This window comes from Salvelinus alpinus, chromosome 13 (genome assembly GCF_045679555.1).
Source record: "Salvelinus alpinus chromosome 13, SLU_Salpinus.1, whole genome shotgun sequence".
NCBI classification, from domain to species: Eukaryota; Metazoa; Chordata; class Actinopteri; order Salmoniformes; family Salmonidae; genus Salvelinus; species Salvelinus alpinus.
The window spans coordinates 12,553,441-12,577,018 of record NC_092098.1 but is presented as its reverse complement, the minus strand read 5'-3'; the positions used below and the strand labels follow the sequence as shown (position 1 = coordinate 12,577,018).

The 23,578-nt window shown below is 44.0% G+C and overlaps 1 protein-coding gene across 1 annotated transcript in view; it reads left to right on the top strand.

Annotated features, from left to right (window-relative positions):
- LOC139537119 (pyruvate carboxylase, mitochondrial-like) overlaps positions 1-23,578 on the top strand; it is a 104,337-nt gene that overhangs the window by 75,113 nt on the left and 5,646 nt on the right. Inside the window, exons 11-18 of the mRNA XM_071338044.1 lie at positions 6,010-6,154; positions 6,656-6,745; positions 6,880-7,101; positions 7,827-7,983; positions 8,166-8,406; positions 8,573-8,822; positions 15,645-15,889; positions 16,768-16,947. Coding sequence (XP_071194145.1) covers positions 6,010-6,154; positions 6,656-6,745; positions 6,880-7,101; positions 7,827-7,983; positions 8,166-8,406; positions 8,573-8,822; positions 15,645-15,889; positions 16,768-16,947 — 1,530 coding nt within the window. The remainder of the gene's footprint in view (positions 1-6,009; positions 6,155-6,655; positions 6,746-6,879; positions 7,102-7,826; positions 7,984-8,165; positions 8,407-8,572; positions 8,823-15,644; positions 15,890-16,767; positions 16,948-23,578) is intronic.

Below are 23,578 nucleotides of genomic sequence, written 5' to 3'. Positions count from 1 at the left end.
GGAGGGGAGTGACTCAACCTCAGCCAGACATACACTTGGGATATATATAGAGGACTTGGTACAGTGTAGCACGCACCCTACAGTGAAACTGTTGTATGCATCAAACCAATGAGCGCTTGGTCATGCAGGCCTCCTGACACAACATAATGGTTATTTAGTCTACTGATTTTCTTAGTCATTTCTTATTTACTCTGGTGTGTATGAAGTTGTGACATGGGTCTTTCACCACATAGACCTCTCTCATTTTGACTTGTGTATAATTTAGATGAACAATGTGTGAATCTAATCTAGCTGCAGGAAATTTGTGGAATGATTTACATGGTGAAGCTGCAGAGGGAAATTGATTTTGCTTCAATCCATAGTTATTCAGTCTGGGCAATGGAGGATGCACGGCCCATGGCAGAGGATCTTTTCTAGACCATGGACAGCAGTGCTTGGCACGCTGAACCTTACAGAACAGTACTGTCAGAGTGCAGAAAAAACCCACTGGGGCTGGCAATCTTCACAGCACTGTCAGAAATTTTGCCAGTTGACAAATTAGTGAATATTTTTGAGGCAAACTGACCTGATTTTTTTTTTTTTTTTTTTGTGCCTTTCTTTTAATCATGAATGGCTAATTTGGAAGCGGTTTCATGGATGCGTAATTGATCACTCGGTCCAAAGAAGAGGCCTTGAAGCGTTTCCCAGATGCATTGTCCTCAAAGGGTTGTTTTTTTTTCTCTTCCCGCCCACTTGAAGCAGTCAATCTGAAAATGTAATATAAATTAAACTAGGTTTGTTCTTGATGGTTTCCCAAGTTATTAACAGCAAGACTCACAAAACAGTTAGTAGAGAGCAGGGAGTGTCAGGGCACAAGCTACATCTCATATTCTTACATAACTAGAGAACAAGAACGATCCAATTTGTATGTTTTACATCAACATTGAATACCAAATTTAATGAATTGCAGCATACTGTAATCATAACCATCATACTGATGCAACCATTATGGACTAATTTTGCTTTTCTCAAAGTTTACAAACTTTATTTGGTGTTTGAACCAATATTTTCAATGCAGACTTGCTCATACAGTGCATTCGGGAAAGTGTTCAGACCCCTTGACTTTTTCCATGTTTTGTTATGTTACAGCCTTAATCTAAAATGGATTAAGTAAAAAATATTCATCAATCTACACACAATACCCCATAATGACAAAGTGAAAACAGGTTTTTAGACATTTTTGCAATGTATTAAAAATAAACATACCTTATTTACATAAGTATTCAGACCCTCTGCTATCAGACTCAATTGAGCTTAGGTGCATCCTGTTTCCATTGATCATCCTTGATGTTTCTACAATTTGATTGGAATCCACTATGTGGTAAATTCAATTAATTGGACATGATTTGGAAAGGCACACACCTGTCTATATAAGGTCCCACAGTTGACAGTGCATATCAGAGCAAACACCAAGCCATGAGGTCGAGGGAATTGTCCATGGAGCTCCGAGACAGGAATGTCGAGGCACAGATCTGGGGAAGGGTACAAAAGAAATTCTGCAGCATTAAATGTCCCCAAGAACACAGTGGCCTCCATCATTCTTAAATGGAAGAAGTTTGGAACCACCAAGACTCTTCCTACAGCTGGCTGCCCGGCCAAACTGAGCAATCAGGGGAGAAGGGCCTTGGTCAGGGAGGTGACCAAGAACCTGATGGATACTCTGACAGAGCTCCAGAGTTCCTGTGTGGAGATGGGATAACCTTCCAGAAGTACAACCATCTCTGCAGCACTCCACCAATCAGGCCTTTATGGTAGAGTGGCCAGACGGAAGCCACTCCTCAGGCACCATAAGAACTCTGACCATGAGAAACAAGATTCTCTGATCTGATGAAACCACGATTGAACTCCTTGGCCAGAATGCCATCCGTCACGGCTGGAGGAAACCTGGCACTATCCCTAAGGTGAAGCATGGTGGTGGCAGCATCATGCTGTGGGGATGTTTTTCAGTGGCAGGGACTGGGAGACTAGTCAGGATCGAGGCAAAGATGAACAGAGCAAAGTACAAAGATCCTTGATGAAAACCTGCTCTAGAGCGTTCAGGACCTTAGACTGGGGCAAAGGTTCACCTTCCAACAGGACAACGACCCTAAGCACACAGCCAAGACAACGCAGGAGTGGCTTCGGGACAAGTCTCGGAGTGGCTCAGCCAGAGCCCGGACTTGAACCCGATCAAACATCTCTGGGGAGACCTAAAAATAGCTATGGAGCGACGTTCCCCATCCAACTTGACAGAGCTTGAGAGGTTATGCAGAGAAAAATTGGGAGAAACTCCCCAAATACAGGTGTGCCAAGCTTGTAGCGTCATACCCAAGAAGACTCGAGGCTGTAATTGCTATCAAAGATGCTTCAACAAACTACTGAGTAAAGGGTCTGAATACTTATGTAAATGTCATTTTTCAGTTTTTTTTATATACATTTGTGAACATTTCTAAAATCCTGTTTTGCTTTGTCATTATGGGGCATTGTGTGTAGATTGATGAAGGAAGAAAAACAATTTAATCAATTTTAGAGTAAGGCTGTAACATAACAATGTGGGAAAAGTCCAGGGGTCTGAATACTTTCCGAATGTACTGTATACGCAGAACAAAAATATAAACTCAGCATGCAACAATTTCAAATATTTTACTGAGTTACAGTTCATATAAGAAAGTCTTTCACTTTAAATAAATTAATTAGCCCCTTATCTATGGATTTCACATGACTGGGAATACAGAAATACATCTGTTGGTCACAGATACCTTTTAAAAGAAAAAGGGTGGGACGTGGATCAGAAAACCAGTCAGTATCTGGTGTGACCACCATTTTGCCTCATGCAGCGTAACACATCTCCTTCGCATAGTTGATCAGGCTGAAGTGATGGCGGCAGGGGAATGGCACGACAATGGGCCTCCAGGATCTCGTCACGGTATCTTTGTGCATTCAAATTGCCATCGTGTTCGTTGTCCGTAGCTAATGCCTGCCCATACCATAACCCCACCGCCACCATGGGCCACTCTGTTCACAACATTGACGTAAGCAAACCACTCGCCCACACGATGCCATACACGCTATTTGCCATTTGCCCAGTGCAGTTGAAACCAGGATTCATACGTGAAGAGCACACTTCTCCAGCGTGCCAGTGGCCATCAAAGGTCAATCAAATCAATTTTATTTATAAAGCTTTTTACATCAGCTGATGTCACAAAGTGCTGTACAGAAACCCAGCCTAAAACCCCAAACAGCAAGCAATTCAGATGTAGAAGCGTGGTGGCTAGGGAAAACTCCCTAGAAAGGCCGGAACCTAGGAAGAAACCTAGAGAGGAACCAGGCTCTGAGGTGTAAGCATTTGCTCACTGAAGTCGGTTACGACGTCAGGTGAAGACCCAGGTGAGGACGACGAGCACCCAGATGAGCTTCTCTTAGACAGTTTGTGCAGAAATTCTACTGTTGTGCAAACTCCATTTCATCAGCTGTTCAGGTGGAAGGTTTCAGATCATCCCGCAGGTGAAGAAGCCAAATGTTGAGGTCCTGGGCTGGTGTGGTCTGCGGTTGTGAAGCCGATTGGACATACAGCCAAATTCTCCTAAACGAAAGGCGGCTTATGGTAGAGAAATGAACATTCAATTCTCTGGAAACCGCTCTGGTGGACATTCCTGCAGTCAGCATGCCAATTGCACGCTCCCTCAACTTGCGACATCTGTGGCATTGTGTTGGGACAAATGCACATTTTAGTGGCCTTTTATTGTCCCCAGCAGAAGGTGCACCTGTGTAATGGTCATGCTGTTTGATCAGTGTCTTGAAATGCACACTAACAGGGATGTAAACCAATTTGTCCACAGAATTTAAACAAGTCTTTTTGTGCGTATGGTACATTTCTAGGACATTTTATTTCAGCTAATGAAACATGGGACCAACAGTTTACATGTTGCATTTTATATTTTTGTTCACTGTACATCAGCTGGTGAGGGGAGCAAGCGATGAGTGTGGGCAGACAGGCTCAGCTCCTGCTCTGATTATAAACATCTTAATTCTTGGCTAATATGTTGGCATGCATAGCCTTTTTTTAACCAATTCTGTTAGTTATTAAAAGAGGAATTTTGATATTACTGTTATCAATACACTTGTCACTCCCGTTTAACAGCTCTAAATTGCTTTGGCACAGTAGGCTTAATATTGCATAAAACTTTGAAATGTATTAATTTGAAGAAAAAAATGTTAAAACATAATTCCACCTTCACGTGTAGGCAAGTGACAAATCTTAATTGAATCCATTTTCAATTCATGCTGTAACAAAACAAAATGTGGAAATAGTCAAGGGGCGTATCCATATTATTTGATATTCTTTTTTTATCATATCATATTATTGTCCATGACTTTCTAGTCCATGGACCATAGGGTTCAAGAGAAAATAGCCTAATTTAATGGAAAAAAGATTCTAATCAACAATGGGAATATTTTCAATTAACTCTGCAATTATTGACTTTTCACAATTGCCACCAGTTTGGCACCAAAACATTTACAACCGAGACATATAAAGGATAATTCATTCTGAAACCCTCATTCAATACCAATGGTATTCACTAAGTTGATGGTTTATACACTGAGTTTACAAAAAATTAGGAACACTTGCTTCTTACATGACATGGACTGACCAGGTGAATCAAGGCGATCGCTATGATGACTTAATGATGTCACTTGTTAATTAAATCCACTTCAAGCAGTGTAAATGAAGGGGAGGAGACAAGTTAAAGTTTTTTTTAAGTGAGACAATTTAAACTTGGATTGTGTATGTGTGCCTTTCAGAATGGGTTTGTGTCAAGAACTACGACGCTGCAGGGCTTTTCACCCTCAACTGTTTTCCCCCATGTGTATCAAGAATGGTCCACCACCCAAAGGACATCCAGCCAACTTGACACAACTGTGGGAAGCATTGGAGTCAACGTGGGCCAGCATCCATGTGAAGTCCATGCCCTGACGAATTGAGGCTGTTCTGAGGGCAAAATGGGATACAACTCGATATTAGGAAGGTGTTCATAATGTTTTGTACACTCGGTGTAATTTAGGATAGTTTTACAGTTTTTGTCATTCTTATTTGATTATTTTACATGTGATAAAGCCACACAGAGGGCCAGAGATTAAAGACACTTGTAATAATTTTGAAGTACGCAAAAGTTAAGTTACTTAAAATCCTTAAGTTACCAAAATGTAGTTAGTTTACTGGTAAACTTAGAAAGTTTCCAGTAATGTACCCTCCCTTTGCAACCCTAATTATGACCAAAGAGGCTTATGCATAGCTTTTTTATTTTTACCCATAAGAGTAGGAGTAAAATATCTAAATGCTCAGCTCCTACTGTACAACCAATCTTCTACTTTGAAATGCATTGTGGCTACAGGCCCTGTAATTAGGTCTACAGTACAGTACGAGCTCTGGCACTGTGTAGGCTTACTAGACTATATGCTGTTTTGAAGTGTGTAGAAGAGATGGACTAAGATATTGAGACTTGAGCAGTAGCCTATACTATCCTCATTTCTATTCTCTCTCTGTGTCTCTCATTTCTTCGCTCTCTCTGCATCGCGCTCTCTCTGGCTGTGGCTTCTTGCTCTGTGTACCCCAGGGCACCTGAGACAGATGTGCAGCAGGGCACAGGGGAACATGCAGTGCATATGTTGAGGATTAGCTGGGATTGTTTTGCTCACTGATCACATTGTGTATTCTGCGCTGCGTGTTTTGGCCTGATAGTGCTCACAGAGGATGGGACTCAGTGTGACGGTATTGAGTGTTGTAAGTCATTTGATTTGGGACTGACCGCAGAATGACCTCACAGCCCTCCAAGACCATTTGCACTTGAGCAGTGTTTTTGCTATTTCAGGCACTGCTTTCTCTCTTGGTCCCTGGCGTTCTCTATCATGCAAACTGTCTTGTCAACCGTTTTGTCATTTTAACATCTCTTTCCTCCATTCTCTCGCCCTCCTCCTTTTTTTTCTGCACAGACCAACATCCCCTTCCTCCAGAATGTTCTTAGTAACGATCAGTTCCTGTATGGTACCGTTGACACCCAGTTCATAGATGAGAACCAGGAGCTCTTCAACCTTAAGCCGGTCCAGAACCGAGCCCAGAAGCTGCTGCACTACCTGGGTAAAATGATCTTCAACTCACTGCACTGTTTTTTTAAACTCTGCTTGAACTCCAGTTCATACCATTGTTTATTTCAGAATTCTACAATTCTTTGTGTGTATAGATTATTATATTTCACACTTAGACATGTCAACACTTACTCAGTCATCTGAAGTGCAGCTAATGATAGTCTTGATTAATTTAACAATTAAAACTCCCCTCCCTAGATCAAGAGGTGAGTTAGTTAGTTGACAGCACTAAAAGCCTGTTGACGGCACAACTGTTTCTTCAAGCATTGCCTACCCATGGAGTGTATTGTACATCATGTCCTTGACTATTGAACTCTGACATCATCCATTCACACAAATGACACCTTTACTATGAGTCAGTATTTTCCTTGAAGATATGCTGTCTGGAGTGTAGTATTTTTGTCTCCCATATAATGATATTGGTTGGTTTGAAATGCCTGCAACGATGACCAACTCAGGGTTTTCTGATTCCCCTCCTGCTGTCCGGTTTCAGGTCATGTGATGGTAAATGGCCCCACCACTCCCATCCCAGTGAAGGCCAAGCCCTCCTCTATCGATCCTGTGATCCCACCCATTCCTCTGGGTAAGACTCCAACCCTACACAACCTCCTACCAGCTTCCTGTAAAACATCAGTTTTTTTTCCTTGTAGCAGTCAATTTTTGTCTTGATTTAGTCAGTACAACATAGTGAAAGCTGTATGTATTGATGTGGATTAGGTGAGCCTCCGGTTGGGTTCCGGGAAGTTCTCTTGAGGGAGGGTCCAGAGGGCTTTGCCAAGGCGGTGCGTGCCCACAAGGGTCTGCTGCTCATGGACACCACCTTCAGAGATGCCCACCAGTCTCTCCTAGCCACACGTGTCCGCACGCACGACCTCAAACAGGTCGCCCCCTTCGTGGCCCATAACTTCAGCAATCTCTTTAGCGTGGAGAACTGGGGAGGTGAGCAACTCTTGTAGCCTGTACTCCTTTATTCTCTCTCTCTTTTTTCTACTATCACACTTTTCTCCATCTCAATCTGCGCTTTCTGCTTTGCTCTGGTCTGAATCTGCCGCCCGCCTATGTTTCAGTGGCATCATTTATAGACGTTATGTTTTCAAAAGTCACACTTTTTCAGTTAAAAGGTCAAATAGAATCAACTGCTAGGGTGAAGGGAAAATATGACACCGCCCCAGGGCCAGGTTCACATCGTTGAGCAGAGCAAGTGAGTCGACTGTACTGCGTCTGGGTTACTCAGGAGTGAGCTCTCCTCTAGTCTGAAGAAAAGCGGGGGGGGGGGAGCTTTTTGAAGTTGATACGGGCAGACTGGCGGTACGTTTCTAAGTAAAGACTGAAGAAAGGCTCCGTCTCCATCTGTAGCAAAGTGACTTATGAAATCCATGTTTTATTTGGATAGCACTTTTTTTCTCTTTTTTTTCTACAAACTAAGGCCGCAGAAAATCATCTTGGCACCCTTCGAAGAAAATCTATTGTGACAGTGTCCAAAAAACATTTTTGATGTTGAGGGAGCTGGACATCAGACTAGGGAGGGAGTCCATCAGTCTCTGGAGGACTAGGAGAGATTGTCTATTCAGGGGAATCTGTCCATTTACTGTCTATGTTGATGGACTTTATCGTCAATGGAGTCTGTTGCTATGGCAGATATTGATCGTTCCTCTTCTGAGTAGGTGCCACTTTTGATGTGGCAATGCGTTTCCTGTGTGAGTGTCCATGGAAACGACTGCAGGAGCTGAGAGCTCTGCTGCCCAATGTGCCTTTCCAGATGCTGCTGAGAGGAGCCAACGCTGTGGGCTACACCAACTACCCCGACAACGCAGTGTTCAAGTCAGTACCTCTGCCCTGGATCAAACACCCCTACTCCAACCAGAACACACATCGTCTCAACCCCAGCCTTCACAGTTTGACGGTCATCGTCTGCATAGTATTTCTTGAAAGTATCACCCTTAAACCCAAGGGTTCTTCATTTGAAGCATGTACTCATCCACCTTTTCAATGGTTCTGACCAGGTTCTGTGAGGTGGCCAAGGAGAACGGCATGGACATCTTCCGTGTTTTCGACTCTCTGAACTACCTGCCCAACCTGATGCTGGGTATGGAGGCTGCTGGGGCTGCCGGGGGCGTGGTGGAGGCCTCCATCTCCTACACAGGAGATGTGTCTGACCCCATGAGGCAGAAGTACTCTCTGGACTACTACCTGAAGCTGGCTGATGAGCTGGTCAGAGCTGGAACACACATACTGAATGTCAAGGTAGACTGCCACTGAACCTGCCCTGTCATCAAACCCAGTAATGTGGTTTATCCTAACCAATTACACATTTTATTTATATTCCGCTATTTACAAATACTTGAAATCAGCAACTCGGGCATAAATAGTATGTGTGTGTCATGTTGTTGACTCCTCGCTCTTTCTTTAGGACATGGCAGGGCTGCTGAAGCCTGAGTCTAGCCGGATGCTGATTGGTGCTCTGAGGGACCGTTTCCCTGACATGCCCATTCACGTCCACACCCATGACACGGCAGGCGCCGGCGTGGCCGCCATGCTGGCATGTGCCGAGGCCGGGGCCGACATCGTAGACGTCGCTGTGGACTCCATGGCTGGGATGACATCGCAGCCCAGCATGGGAGCCATTGTCGCCTGCACCAAGGGAACCAAATTCAACACAGGTGAGCTGCCAGCCAATGGAAATATAGTGAGCTGCCAGCCAATTGGAAATATAGTGAGCTGCCAGCCATTTAGAAATAGAGTGAGCTGCCAGCCATTTAGAAATAGAGTGAGCTGCCAGCCATTTAGAAATAGAGTGAGCTGCCAGCCATTTAGAAATAGAGTGAGCTGCCAGCCATTTAGAAATAGAGTGAGCTGCCAGCCATTTAGACATAGAGTGAGCTGCCAGCCATTTAGACATAGAGTGAGCTGCCAGCCATTTAGACATAGAGTGAGCTGCCAGCCATTTAGACATAGAGTGAGCTGCCAGCCATTTAGACATAGAGTGAGCTGCCAGCCATTTAGACATAGAGTGAGCTGCCAGCCATTTAGACATAGAGTGAGCTGCCAGCCATTTAGACATAGAGTGAGCTGCCAGCCATTTAGACATAGAGTGAGCTGCCAGCCATTTAGACATAGAGTGAGCTGCCAGCCATTTAGACATAGAGTGAGCTGCCAGCCATTTAGACATAGAGTGAGCTGCCAGCCATTTAGACATAGAGTGAGCTGCCAGCCATTTAGACATAGAGTGAGCTGCCAGCCATTTAGACATAGAGTGAGCTGCCAGCCATTTAGACATAGAGTGAGCTGCCAGCCATTTAGACATAGAGTGAGCTGCCAGCCATTTAGACATAGAGTGAGCTGCCAGCCATTTAGACATAGAGTGAGCTGCCAGCCATTTAGACATAGAGTGAGCTGCCAGCCATTTAGACATAGAGTGAGCTGCCAGCCATTTAGACATAGAGTGAGCTGCCAGCCATTTAGACATAGAGTGAGCTGCCAGCCATTTAGACATAGAGTGAGCTGCCAGCCATTTAGACATAGAGTGAGCTGCCAGCCATTTAGACATAGAGTGAGCTGCCAGCCATTTAGACATAGAGTGAGCTGCCAGCCATTTAGACATAGAGTGAGCTGCCAGCCATTTAGACATAGAGTGAGCTGCCAGCCATTTAGACATAGAGTGAGCTGCCAGCCATTTAGACATAGAGTGAGCTGCCAGCCATTTAGACATAGAGTGAGCTGCCAGCCATTTAGACATAGAGTGAGCTGCCAGCCATTTAGACATAGAGTGAGCTGCCAGCCATTTAGACATAGAGTGAGCTGCCAGCCATTTAGACATAGAGTGAGCTGCCAGCCATTTAGACATAGAGTGAGCTGCCAGCCATTTAGACATAGAGTGAGCTGCCAGCCATTTAGACATAGAGTGAGCTGCCAGCCATTTAGACATAGAGTGAGCTGCCAGCCATTTAGACATAGAGTGAGCTGCCAGCCATTTAGACATAGAGTGAGCTGCCAGCCATTTAGACATAGAGTGAGCTGCCAGCCATTTAGACATAGAGTGAGCTGCCAGCCATTTAGACATAGAGTGAGCTGCCAGCCATTTAGACATAGAGTGAGCTGCCAGCCATTTAGACATAGAGTGAGCTGCCAGCCATTTAGACATAGAGTGAGCTGCCAGCCATTTAGACATAGAGTGAGCTGCCAGCCATTTAGACATAGTGAGCTGCCAGCCATTTAGACATAGAGTGAGCTGCCAAACATTTAGACATAGAGTGAGCTGCCAGCCATTTAGACATAGAGTGACAACTGAATTGTGCTGATGCTTAGTGTGTCGCCACTCTGCTTATCCCCTTCACCTCAACAGGAAAAAACAAAGACAACCTTAAAGGATATGACTTAGAGAATATGAACACGTGGGAGATGATGCAGTACATGTGCAGATTGTAATGTAAGCAGAGGAAAATTAAGTATGTTTGTTGTGGAGAGGGAGAGAGCAACGGGGAGCGGGAACTAGAGGAAAAGGCACAAGGAAGATAGGCCGCACATAGCTCACACACGACCCTGCGACCTTCAGTTAATTGAGACATTACTGCAGCAGATGAGTCTTAACCCGCTGTAATGACCTGGCCTGCAAGGCTCCGTAAAGCTCTGTCTCTGCGTGGGAACAGGAACGTGGTCAGAACCAAGTTCTCATGGCTGCAGCCATCCATGTTGCTAGGGGAACGGCCGTGAGGCGAGATCATTGCCCCTGTGTGGCATTGTTATTTAGGAGGGAACCATTCAGCAGCAGGCTAGTGCTATCACCCTGCCACCACTTATCACTTAGATGGTTACAGTGTGCTTTGATTCATGAAAGATGGAGGGCAAGGTTTGAAGGGCTGTTCTTTTTAATTGGTATTGGTTAGATGAACAAAGAGTAGAAGATAATAGGAAACCCTCTGGAATATTCTCACAATTGATGAGCATCTAATCCCTCCTACAGCAGCCATGAAATGGCTTAATAACTCTTTATTTTGTACACAATGAATCAGGATTTGATTAGCTGCATGTAAACCCTTAATTAGAGCCTTATCGTAGGCCACCTGAAACAAAGTGGAGGCAAATGAAATAATGGAGTTGCTGTTTGTTTAGAATTGAACAACACTTGAGAATATAAAACTCCATCCTTAATGAATTAGTCATGAGGAGAATGGAGGTAGCAGCTGCTCTGAAATGACTTGACCATGTACTGGTGTACCGTTGGGAATTCTACGCTACCTGAGCACAAGTGAGCACTTAACAGTTAGTTCGTTGTTTCTCGTTCTAATCCAGTTAATCTAGTTTTTATTAAAGGAAATGTCCTTTTTAGAAGATAAAATGTGTCAGGACTCTGCGAGATTATTCTATAGCCCAATCTACGCTGTAAAATTGAGTAGTTTTCAAAATGATTATAACCCAGAAATTGTTTTGTTGGATCCGAGTCGATGAAAGCGTAGACGGCCTAGAGGTGCAATTTAGCATCTTTCTTTAGCTTGTTCCAATTTTCCATTTCAAAACATGTGCATCTATGGTCTCCAGATTCTCTCATTCCGATAATTACTGTTCAAGGACACAAAGCACAACTAGATTTCCTGTTGGAGTGTGTATATGATTGTGCTCTCGACAAGCAGTTTTAAACCGATCAGAATGCTCACATTCTGAGAAAAAGACGTTGTTTTCTTTGTTGATTTTTGTTTATTCCCGTGAAGTCTACCAATCTCTCTCTCTCTCGCTTTCTTTCTCCTGCTCCATCTCACTGAGTAGAAGGCTGCCTAGGTAATTGAAATGTCAAGCAAATTCGGTCATATTCCCTTCTCCCTTTTGAAATGTTGCGCTTTAGTGCAGTACAGTTTTTATCCATTTATTGTCAAATAATTTCTAAATTAATTCCAAATATGACTTTGGGTATTCATGCATGAGACAGGATGATAAGACTGTTCTAATTTGTATTTCTTCCCACTAGTATGCTCTCTTAGTTGTCTAAGCGCTCTTTTGGTCTGCTACGAAAGGTCGCTGGTTCGAATACACGAGCCGACAGAGGTGAAAAATCTGTCGGTGCTCTTGAGCAAGGCACTTAACCCCAAAAAATGTTACTGCCTCGGTCCCATTTGTTCATATTGATTGTGTTGACTCGTTTCTTAATCCTAACTACTGGTAATTGTTTACAGAAAATCCTCAAGTGTCTCATTTAGTCTTTTTCACCTTTCCTCTTTTCCGTGATCCCTTCTCATCCACATTTTCTTGCTCTTAAATTACTTCTGAGCACTTCACTTCTTTAATCTTTCTACCCATCCATCTTTCATCTGCACTGGGAGCTCCCCTCTGGGGAAGGTCCCTTGTTCTCTCCCTTGATGTGTATAGATCATCTTTAAGTCAGCTCTAGTCCTGAGGGACAGGAAATGTGGTCAATGTCACACTCTCTCTCATTCGCTCGCTTTCTCTTTTCAATTTCCTCCTCTCATGCTGATGGATATGTGCCAACAGATGTGTATGGTTTAGGGAGTGGGAAGCTTCAGATGGATATCAAAGCTTAAAATTCACTAGTCTCTGAGATTGGTTGGAGAATCTGTGGCCTGTGTGTGTGTGTGCGCTGGCCTGTGAGTGTGTCTTGGAGTTGTGTTTGTTGCCAGGTGAAGCATGGAGCTAATTGTAATTATAGCAACAGGCAATATGATCGGTCATCGGGTTTAAATGAGGGTATTGGCAGCAGAGGGTGCATTGACTGACTGACTGACTGACTGACTGACTGACTGACTGACTGACTATTCCTGCTTTGGAAGACCTTGAATGCCTAAGTGGTGAGCACCACACTGATAAACTTTAAAGTGTTCTCTGGCATGCCTCCCACATACAGTAGATTAACACATCACGTTTAACTTACAGTTGACGTCGGAAGTTTACATACGCTTAGGTTGGAGTCATTAAAACTTGTTTTTCAACTACTCCACAAATTTCTTGTTAACAAACTATAGTTTTGGCAAGTCGGTTAGGACATCTACTTTGTGCATGACAAAGTCATTTTTCCAACAATTGTTTACAGACAGATTATTTTACTTATAATTCACTGTATCACATTTCCAGTGCGACAGACGTTTACATACACTAAGTTGACTGTGCCTTTAAACAGCTTGGAAAATTCCAGAAAATGATGTCATGGCTTTAGAAGCTTCTGGCTAATTGACATAATTTGAGTCAATTGTAGGTGTACCTGTGGATGTATTTCAAGGCCTACCTTCAAACTCAGTGCCTCTTTGCTTGACATGGGAAAATCAAAAGAAATCAGCCCAAAAAGAATTGTAAACCTCCACAAGTCTGGTTCATCCTTGGGAGCAATTTCCACACATTCATATGTACAAACAATAGTACACAAGTATAAACACCTTGGGACCATGCAGCCATCGTACCGCTCAGGAAGGAGACGCGTTCTGTTTCCTAGAGATAAACGTACTTTGGTGCGAAAAGTGCAAATCAATCCCAGAACAACAGCAAAGAACCTTGTGAAGATGCTGGATGAAACCGGTACAAAAGTATCTATATCCACAGTAAAACGAGGCCTATATCAACATAACCTGAAACGCCACTCAGCAAGGAAGAAGCCACTGCTCCAAAACTGCCATTTAAAAAAGCCAATTTGCAACTGCACATGGGGACAAAGATTGTACTTTTTGGAGAAATGTCCACTGGTCCGATGAAACAAAAATGGAACTGCCTTAATGACCATCCTTATGTTAGGAGGGAAAAGGCTTGCAAGCCAAAGAACACCATCCCAAACGTGAAGCATGGGGGTGGCAGCATCATGTTGTGGGGGTGCTTTGCTGCAGGAGGGACTAGTGCACTTCACAAAATAGAAGGCATCATGAAGAACGAAAATTATGTGGATATATTGAAGGAACATATCAAGACATCAGTCAGGAAGTTAAAGCTTGGTCGCAAATGGGTCTTCCAAATGGACAATGACCCCAAGCATACTTCCAAAGTTGTGGCAAAATGGCTTAAGGACAACAAAGTCAAGGTATTGGAGTGACCATCACAAAGCCCTGACCTAAATCCCATAGAAAATTTGTGGGCAGAACTGAAAAAGCATATGCGAGCAAGGAGGCCTACAAACCTGACTCATTTACACCAGCTCTGTCAGGAGGAATGGGCCAAAATTCACCCAACTTACTGGGTGAAGCTTGTGGAAGGCTAACTGAAACATTTGACCCAAGTTAAACAATTTAAAGGCAAAGCTACCAAATACTATTTTAGTGTATGTAAACTTCTGACCCACTGGGAATGTGATGAAAGAAATAAAAGCTGAAATAAATCATTCTCTCTGCTATTATTCTGACATTTCACATTCTTAAAATAGTGGTAATCCTAACTGACCTAAAACAGGGACTTTTTACTAGGATTAAATGTCAGGAATTGTGAAAAACTGAGTTTAAATGTATTTGACTAACATGTATGTAAACTTCCGACTTCAACTGTAGTTCCTGGATGTCAGGAAGCTTGGCCCCAGTGATGTACTGGGCTGTATGGGCTGTACACGCTACCCTCTGTAGCGCCTTACGGTCAGATGCCGAGCAGTTGCCATACCAGGTGGTGATGCAACCGGTCAGGATGCTCTCGATGGTGCAGCTGTAGAACTTTCTGAGGATCTGGGGACCCATGCCAAATCTGAGGGGGAAAAGGTGTTGTTCACAACTGCCTTGGTGTGTTTGGACCATGATAGTTTGTTGGTGATGTGGACACCAAGGAACTTAACTCTCGACCCGCTCCACTTCAGCCCTGTCGATGTTAATTCGGGGCCTGTTCGGCCCTCCTTTAACTATAATCCACGATCAGCTCCTTTGTCTTGCTCACACTGAGAGGTTGTTGTCCTGGCACCACACTGCCAGGTCTCTGACCTCTATATAGTCTGTCTCGTCGTTGTCGGTGATCAGGCCTTCCACTGTTGTGTCGTCAGCAAACTTAATGATGGTGTTGGAGTCGTTTGACCACACAGTCGTGGGCGAACAGAGTACTGAAAGGAACTAAGTACTCACCCCTGAGGGGCCCCAGTGTTGAGGATCAGCGTGGCAGACGTGTTGTTGCCTACCCTTACCACCTGGGGGCGGCCCGTCTGTAAGTCCAGGATCCAGTTGCAGAGGGAGGTGTTTAGTCTCAGGGTCCTTAGCTTAGTGATGAGCTTCGTGGGCACTATGGCGTTGAACTCTGAGCTGTAGTCAATGTGATGAAAGAAATAAAAGCTGAAATAAATCATTATCTCTACTATTATTCTGACATTTCACATTCTTAAATTAAAGTGGTGATCTTAACTGACCTAAGACAGGTCATTTTTACTCTGATTAAATGTCAGGAATTGTGAAAAACTGAGTTTAAATGTATTTAGCTAAGGTGTATGTAAACTTCCGACTTCAACTGTAGACAATGTTTCATTGTATTTGTGCTGACAGCATCTATAGATGCCTGTTATTCTCTCTGTCCTGTCCTCTCTTTAACAGGCATATCTCTGGAGAATGTCTATGACTACAGTGAGTACTGGGAGGTTGCTCGCGGGCTCTATGCACCATTTGACTGTACAGCCACTATGAAGTCTGGCAATGCTGACGTGTATGAGAACGAGATCCCTGGAGGCCAGTACACCAACCTGCATTTCCAGGCTCACAGCATGGGCCTGGGACACAAGTTCAAGGAGGTGAAAAAGTCCTACACCGAGGCCAACAAGCTGCTGGGTGACCTCATCAAGGTGAGACAACCGGACTCCTGGTGTCCTTAACACTGGCCTCATTTTCAGCAATTCAAATTAAGTGCTAAAACTCACATTCCTCATTCACAAATTGTCTTTTCAGATTCATAATTATCGCTCTTAAGGCGGATTTACAAAAGTATTCTTCTGATTTTGAAGAGAACTTCAGAATGAATTGCCCACTCAATTTGTTCCCTCACCTTCCTCCTTTCACTCTCTCTTAACTATGTGTGCGTGGGAGGGAGGCTCTACTGTCTCAAAGACAAAATTAAAAACGAAATGGGAATAAGTTTGCAGAAAGTGGAGCCATTAATCTCGCTGCAGCCTAAAGTCAGATCAACCAAGGAGCTTTGAGCAAAGCTTATCTGTTCTGTTCTCCATGCTTCTGTCTGATCTCTCCAATCAATGGCATCTTCTAGCGTTTGGTCTTGCCATGCTGGTTTTCATTTCCTAGGGCTTAATTAAATGATCAGAGATAGTTGACTTTCTGTTCTTCTCCTCCTTCGTTTCCTTCGATGTCATATTGTCCATATCACAGGCACAGTGAGTCAGTGTCTGTTCGATAGTGGACACGCTTACTTCACTTTCATAACGCATATTTTTTTCCCCTCATTCTAACCCCTTTCGTTGTCTTGTCTTTTCACTGTTCCTACAGTTGGCTGCAAAAAAAATTATTCTCAAACAATTTTCATCTCGGTCTCCCTCCTTGACTCTACCACACTTCTGTTCACTTCCAATTTGCACGCCAGCTTGAGGTTCCAATGGTAAAACACAATAGTCTATGACCGATGGGCTGTAGCACCAGTAATGTTGTGGATAAAATCTTTCATCTCACTCCACCTCTCTCCTCTGCCCACTCTGTGTCTGTCTGCCTGCAGGTGACCCCCTCCTCTAAGATCGTGGGCGACCTGGCCCAGTTCATGGTGCAGAACTCTCTGACGAGGGCGGAGGTGGAGGAGAGGGCTGATGAGCTCTCCTTTCCCCTCTCTGTGGTGGAGTTCCTGCAGGGCCACATTGGCATCCCACACGGAGGCTTCCCTGAACCCTTCAGGTCCAAGGTAAAATACACTTCACAAATTCCCAATAAGTCTAACTTCCCTTAGGCACAAGTTCTTTTCAGCTCGCAACAACATTATTTTTAACACGCTGCTGGGATGATTCTGTATGGAGAACATGATGATTCTATGGAGAACATGTATTTTACACTGAACAAAAATATAAATGAAACATGGTAAGTGTTGGTTTCATGAGCTGAAATAAAAGATCCCAGAAATGTTTCATACGCATAGAAATCATATTTCTGTCAAATTTTGATCACAAATGTGTTTACATCCCTGTTACTGAGCATTTCTCCTTTGGAAAGATAATCCATCCACCTGAGAGGTGTGGCATATCAAGAAGCTGATTAAACCCCATGATCATTACACAGGTGCACCTTGTGCTGGGGCAATAAAAGGCCACTGTAAAATGTGCAGTTTGCCACAGATGTCTCAAGTTTTGAAGGAGTGTGCAATTGCCAAGCTGACTGCGGAAATGTCCACTGGAGCTGTTGCCAGAGAATGTAATGTTCATTTCTATACCATAAGCCACCTCCATTTTAGAGAATTTGGCAGTATGTCCAACTGGCCTTACAACCGCAGACCACGTGTAACCACGCCAGCCAGGGACCTGCTCATCCGGCTTCTTCACCTGCAGGATCGTCTGAGATCAACCACCTGAACAGCTGATGAAACTATGGGTTTGCACAACCGTCTCAGGGAAGCTCATCTGCGTGCTCGTCGTCTTGACCTGACTGCAGTTCTGTGTCGTAACTGACTTCAGTGGGCAAATGCTCACCTACAATGACCACTGGCACGCTGGAGAAGTGTGCTCTTCACGGATGAATCCCGGTTTCAACTGTACCGGTCATATGGCAGATTGAGGACAGTGTGTATGGCGTTGTGTGGGCGAGCAGTTTGCTGATGTCAGCGTTCTGAACAGAGTGCCCCATGGTGGCGGTGGGGTTATGGTATGGGCAGGCATAAGCTGCTGACAACGAACACAATTGCATTTTATCGATGGCAATTTGAATGCACAGAGATACCGTGATGAGATCCTGAAGCCCATTTTCGTACCATTTCCTCTGCCGCCATCACCTCATGTTTCAGCATGATGCACAGACCTACAGTACCAGTCAAAAGTTTGGCCACACCTACTCATTCAAGGGTTTTTCTTTATTTTACTATTTTCTACATTGTAGAAAAATAGTGAAGACCTCAAAACTATGAAATGACACATGAAATCATGTGGTAACCAAAAAAGTGTTAAACATATCAAAATACATTTTAGATTCTTCAAAGTAGCCACCCTTTGCCTTGATGACAGCTTTGCATTCTCTCAACCAGCTTCACCTGGAATGCTTTTCCCACAGTCTTGAAGGAGTTCCCACATATGCTGAGCATTTGTTGGCTGCTTTTCCTTCACTCTGGGGTCCAACTCATCCCAAACCATCTCAGTTGGGTTGAGGTTGTGTGATTTGTGGAGGCCAGGTCATATGATGCAGCACTCACTCACTCACCTTCTTGGTCAAATAGCCCTTACACAGCCTGGAGGTGTGTTGGGTCATTATCCTATTGAAAAACAAGTGATAGTCTCACTAAGGGCAAACCGGTTGGGATGGCGTATCGCTGCAGAATGCTGTGGTAGCCATGCTGGTTAAGTGTGCCTTGAATTCCAAATATATCACAGACAGTGTCACCAGCAAAGCACCATCACACCTCCTCCATGCTTAACGGTGGGAACCACACATACGGAGATCATCCGATCACCTACTCTGCGTCTCACAAAGACACGGCTGTTGGAACCAAAAATCTCCAATTTTGAATCCTCATACCAAAGGACGGATTTCCACCGGTTTAATGTCCATTGCTTGTGTTTCTTGGCCCAAGAAAGTTTATTCTTCTTATTGGTGTCCTTTAATAGTTGTTTCTTTGTAGAAATTTGACAATGAAGGTCTGATTCACACTGTCTCCTCTGAACACTTGATGTTGAGATGTGTCTGTTACTTGAACTATGTGAAGCATTTATTTGGGCTGCAATTTCTGAGTTTGTCAACTCTAATGAACTTATCCTCTGCAGCAGAGGTAACTCAGGGTCTTCCTTTCCTGTGGCGGTCCTCATGAGAGCCAGTTTCATCATTGCGCTTGATGGTTTTACCAACTGTATTTGAAGAAACTTTCAAAGTTCTTGGTATGTTCCGTATTGACTGACCTTCATATCTTAAAGTAATGCTGGACTGTCGTTTCTCTTTGTTTATTTGAGCTGTTCTTGCCATAATATGGACTTGGTCTTTTACCAAATAGGGCTAACTTCTGTATACCACCCCTACCTTGCCACAACACAACTTGGCTCAAACGCATTAAGAAGGAAAGAAATTCCACAAATTCACTTAACAAGGCACGCCTGTTTTAATTGGAATGCATTCCAGGTGACTACTCCATGAAGCTGGTTGAGAGAATGCCAAGAGGTGTGCAAAGCTGTCATCAAGGCAAAGGGTGGCTACTTTAAAGAATCTTAAATATAAACAATATTTTGATTTGTTGAACACTTTTTTGGTTACTACATGATTCCAAATGTGTTATTTCATAACTATTATTCTACAATGTAGAAAATAGTAAAAATATAGAATAACCCTGGAATGCATAGGTGTGTCCAAACTTTTGACTGGTACTGTATGTTGCGAGGATCTGTACAGAATTCCTGGAAGCTGAACATTTTTCAGTTCCTCCATGACCTGCATACTCACCAGACATGTCACCCGTTGAGCATGTTGGGAATGCTCTGGATCGACGTGTACGACAGCGTGTTCCATTCCCGCCAATATCTAGCATCTTCACACAGCCATTGAAGAGGAGTGGGACAACCTTCCACAGGGGCTCAATCAACAGCCTGATCAACTCTATGCGAAGAATATGCATGAGACAAAGGGTGGTCACACCAGATACTGACTGGTTTTCTGATCCATGCCCCTACATTTTTTTATTGAAGCTATCTGTATTTCCAGTCATGTGAAATACATAGATTAGGGCCTAATCAGTTTGTTTTATTTACTGATTTCCTTATTTTATTTACTGATTTCCTTATATGAACTGTAACTCAATAAATCATTGATTGTTGCATGTTGCGTGTATATTTTTGTTCAGTGTATTATCTGCCTTTTCACAGCCAACCATAATGGCAGGATTTGTATTCCCACAGACAGTATTAAAGGATTATTAGGTTTGGAACTCTATGGATTTAACATTAAGAGTACGGTTATTATGTTCCACTTACATTACAGTAGGTATTTTTATAGAGCTCAGAAAAGGTTGGTTTTATAACCCACTACGACAGGATCCCATTAAGTCATATAAATACTTTGTTTGAAAAGTTTGCCTGTTTCTGTCCCTCTACTGTCCTTGGAGATCTCGCACCATTTCATCTGTTTGAAATTTGAATAAATATGATTTATTTCCCATCTCTAAGAATCTCCACAATTACCCAGAAACATTTCCCCTGAAGCTCAGTTGTTTTCTACGATCAAATTTGTCCCTCACATCACCAGGGTACAATGCAGTTCCCCCTCTTGTTTTTTTCCACCCATCGAACGCATGATTGCTCTTGTGTCATTTATTTTGCAGATCAGTTCAAACTTAAAAAGGCCACCTGCTTAGCATACATCATGTAGAACAAAGGAATGGAACAGCCATTATGGTGCAGCTATTTCTAATTTCCGACAGATGCCTAGCATTATCTATGTTAATTATTACAAATCAAAAGTATTTTGTCACATGCTCCGAATACCTCAGGTATTACCATGAAATGCTTACTTACGAGCCCTTAACAATAATGCAGTTCAAGAAGTAGAGTTCAGAAAATATTTACTAAATTAACTAAAGTGAAAAAATAAAATAAAAATGAACACAAGAAAAGGACATAACAATAACGAGGCTCTATACAGGGTATACACCAAGTCAATGTGCGGGGGTACAGGTTAGTCGAGGTAATTTGTACATGTAGGTAGGGGTAAAGTGACTATGCATAGATAATAAACAGCGAGTAACCGCAGTGTAAATACAAAGGGTGGCCATTTGATTAATTGTTCAGCAGTCTTAGGGCTTGGGGGTAGAAGCTGTTAAGGAGCCTTTTGATCCTAGATGCTCCGGTACCGCTTGACGTGTGGTAGCAGAGAGAACATTCTATGACTTGGGTGACAGGAGTCTTTGACAATAGTTTGGGGCCTTCCTCTGACACCGCCTAGTATATACAGTTGAAGTTAGAAGTCATTACAACTAGTTTTTCAACTACTCCACAAATTTCTTGCTAACAAACTATAGTTTTGGCAAGTCGGTTAGGACATCTACTTTGTGCAAGACACAAGTCATTTTTCCAACAATTGTTTACAGACAAATTATTTCACTTATAATTCACTGTATCACAATTCCAGTGGCTCAGAAGTCTACATACACTAAGTTGACTGTGCCTTTAAACAGCATGGAAAATTCCAGAAAATGATGTCATGGCTTTAGAAGCTTCTGGCTAATTGACATAATTTGAGTCAATTGGAGGTGTACCTGTGGATGTATTTCAAGGCCCACCTTCAAACTCAGTGCCTCTTTGCTTGACATCATGGGAAAATCAAAAGAAATCAGCCAAGGCCTCCCCTCTCTCTCCAGATGAAATCTCGCGTCTTGTGACGGCCGGCCGCCCAACAACCTGCCCGCTTGACCCTATCCCCTCCTCTCTTCTCCAGACCATTTCCGGAGACCTTCTCCCTTACCTCACCTCGCTCATCAACTCATCCTTGACCGCTGGCTACGTCCCTTCCGTCTTCAAGAGAGCGAGAGTTGCACCCCTTCTGAAAAAACCTACACTCGATCCCTCCGATGTCAACAACTACAGACCAGTATCCCTTCTTTCTTTTCTCTCCAAAACTCTTGAACGTGCCGTCCTTGGCCAGCTCTCCTGCTATCTCTCTCAGAATGACCTTCTTGATCCAAATCAGTCAGGTTTCAAGACTAGTCATTCAACTGAGACTGCTCTTCTCTGTGTCACGGAGGCGCTCCGCACTGCTAAAGCTAACTCTCTCTCCTCTGCTCTCATCCTTCTAGACCTATCGGCTGCCTTTGATACTGTGAACCATCAGATCCTCCTCTCCACCCTCTCCGAGCTGGGCATCTCCGGCGCGGCCCACGCTTGGATTGCGTCCTACCTGACAGGTCGCTCCTACCAGGTGGCGTGGCGAGAATCTGTCTCCGCACCACGTGCTCTCACCACTGGTGTCCCCCAGGGCTCTGTTCTAGGCCCTCTCCTATTCTCGCTATACACCAAGTCACTTGGCTCTGTCATATCCTCACATGGTCTCTCCTATCATTGCTATGCAGACGACACACAATTAATCTTCTCCTTTCCCCCCTCTGATAACCAGGTGGTGAATCGCATCTCTGCATGTCTGGCAGACATATCAGTGTGGATGACGGATCACCACCTCAAGCTGAACCTCGGCAAGACGGAGCTGCTCTTCCTCCCGGGGAAGGACTGCCCGTTCCATGATCTCGCCATCACGGTTGACAACTCCATTGTGTCCTCCTCCCAGAGTGCTAAGAACCTTGGCGTGATCCTGGACAACACCCTGTCGTTCTCAACTAACATCAAGGCGGTGACCCGTTCCTGTAGGTTCATGCTCTACAACATTCGCAGAGTACGACCCTGCCTCACGCAGGAAGCGGCGCAGGTCCTAATCCAGGCACTTGTCATCTCCCGTCTGGATTACTGCAACTCGCTGTTGGCTGGGCTCCCTGCCTGTGCCATTAAACCCCTACAACTCATCCAGAACGCCGCAGCCCGTCTGGTGTTCAACTTTCCCAAGTTCTCTCACGTCACCCCGCTCCTCCGCTCTCTCCACTGGCTTCCAGTTGAAGCTCGCATCCGCTACAAGACCATGGTGCTTGCCTACGGAGCTGTGAGGGGAACGGCACCTCCGTACCTTCAGGCTCTGATCAGGCCCTACACCCAAACAAGGGCACTGCGTTCATCCACCTCTGGCCTGCTCGCCTCCCTACCTCTGAGGAAGTACAGTTCCCGCTCAGCCCAGTCAAAACTGTTCGCTGCTCTGGCACCCCAATGGTGGAACAAACTCCCTCACGACGCCAGGTCAGCGGAGTCAATCACCACCTTCCGGAGACACCTGAAACCCCACCTCTTTAAGGAATACCTAGGATAGGATAAAGTAATCCTTCTAACCCCCCCCCCCCTTAAAAGAGTTAGATGCACTATTGTAAAGTGGTTGTTCCACTGGATATCATAAGGTGAATGCACCAATTTGTAAGTCGCTCTGGATAAGAGCGTCTGCTAAATGACTTAAATGTAAATGTAAAATAAATTGTAGTCTGGTTCATCCTTGGGAGCAATTAACAAACGCCTGAAGCTACCACGTTCATCTGTACAAACAATAGTACCCAAGTATAAACACCATGGGACCACGCAGCCATCATACCGCTCAGGAAGGAGACGCGTTCTGTCTCCTAGAGATGAACGTACTTTGGTGCGAAAAGTGCAAATCAATCCCAGAACAACAGCAAAGGACCTTGTGAAGATGCTGGAGGAAACGGGTACAAAGTATCTATATCCACAGTAAAACGAGTCCTATATCGACACTCAGCAAGGAAGAAG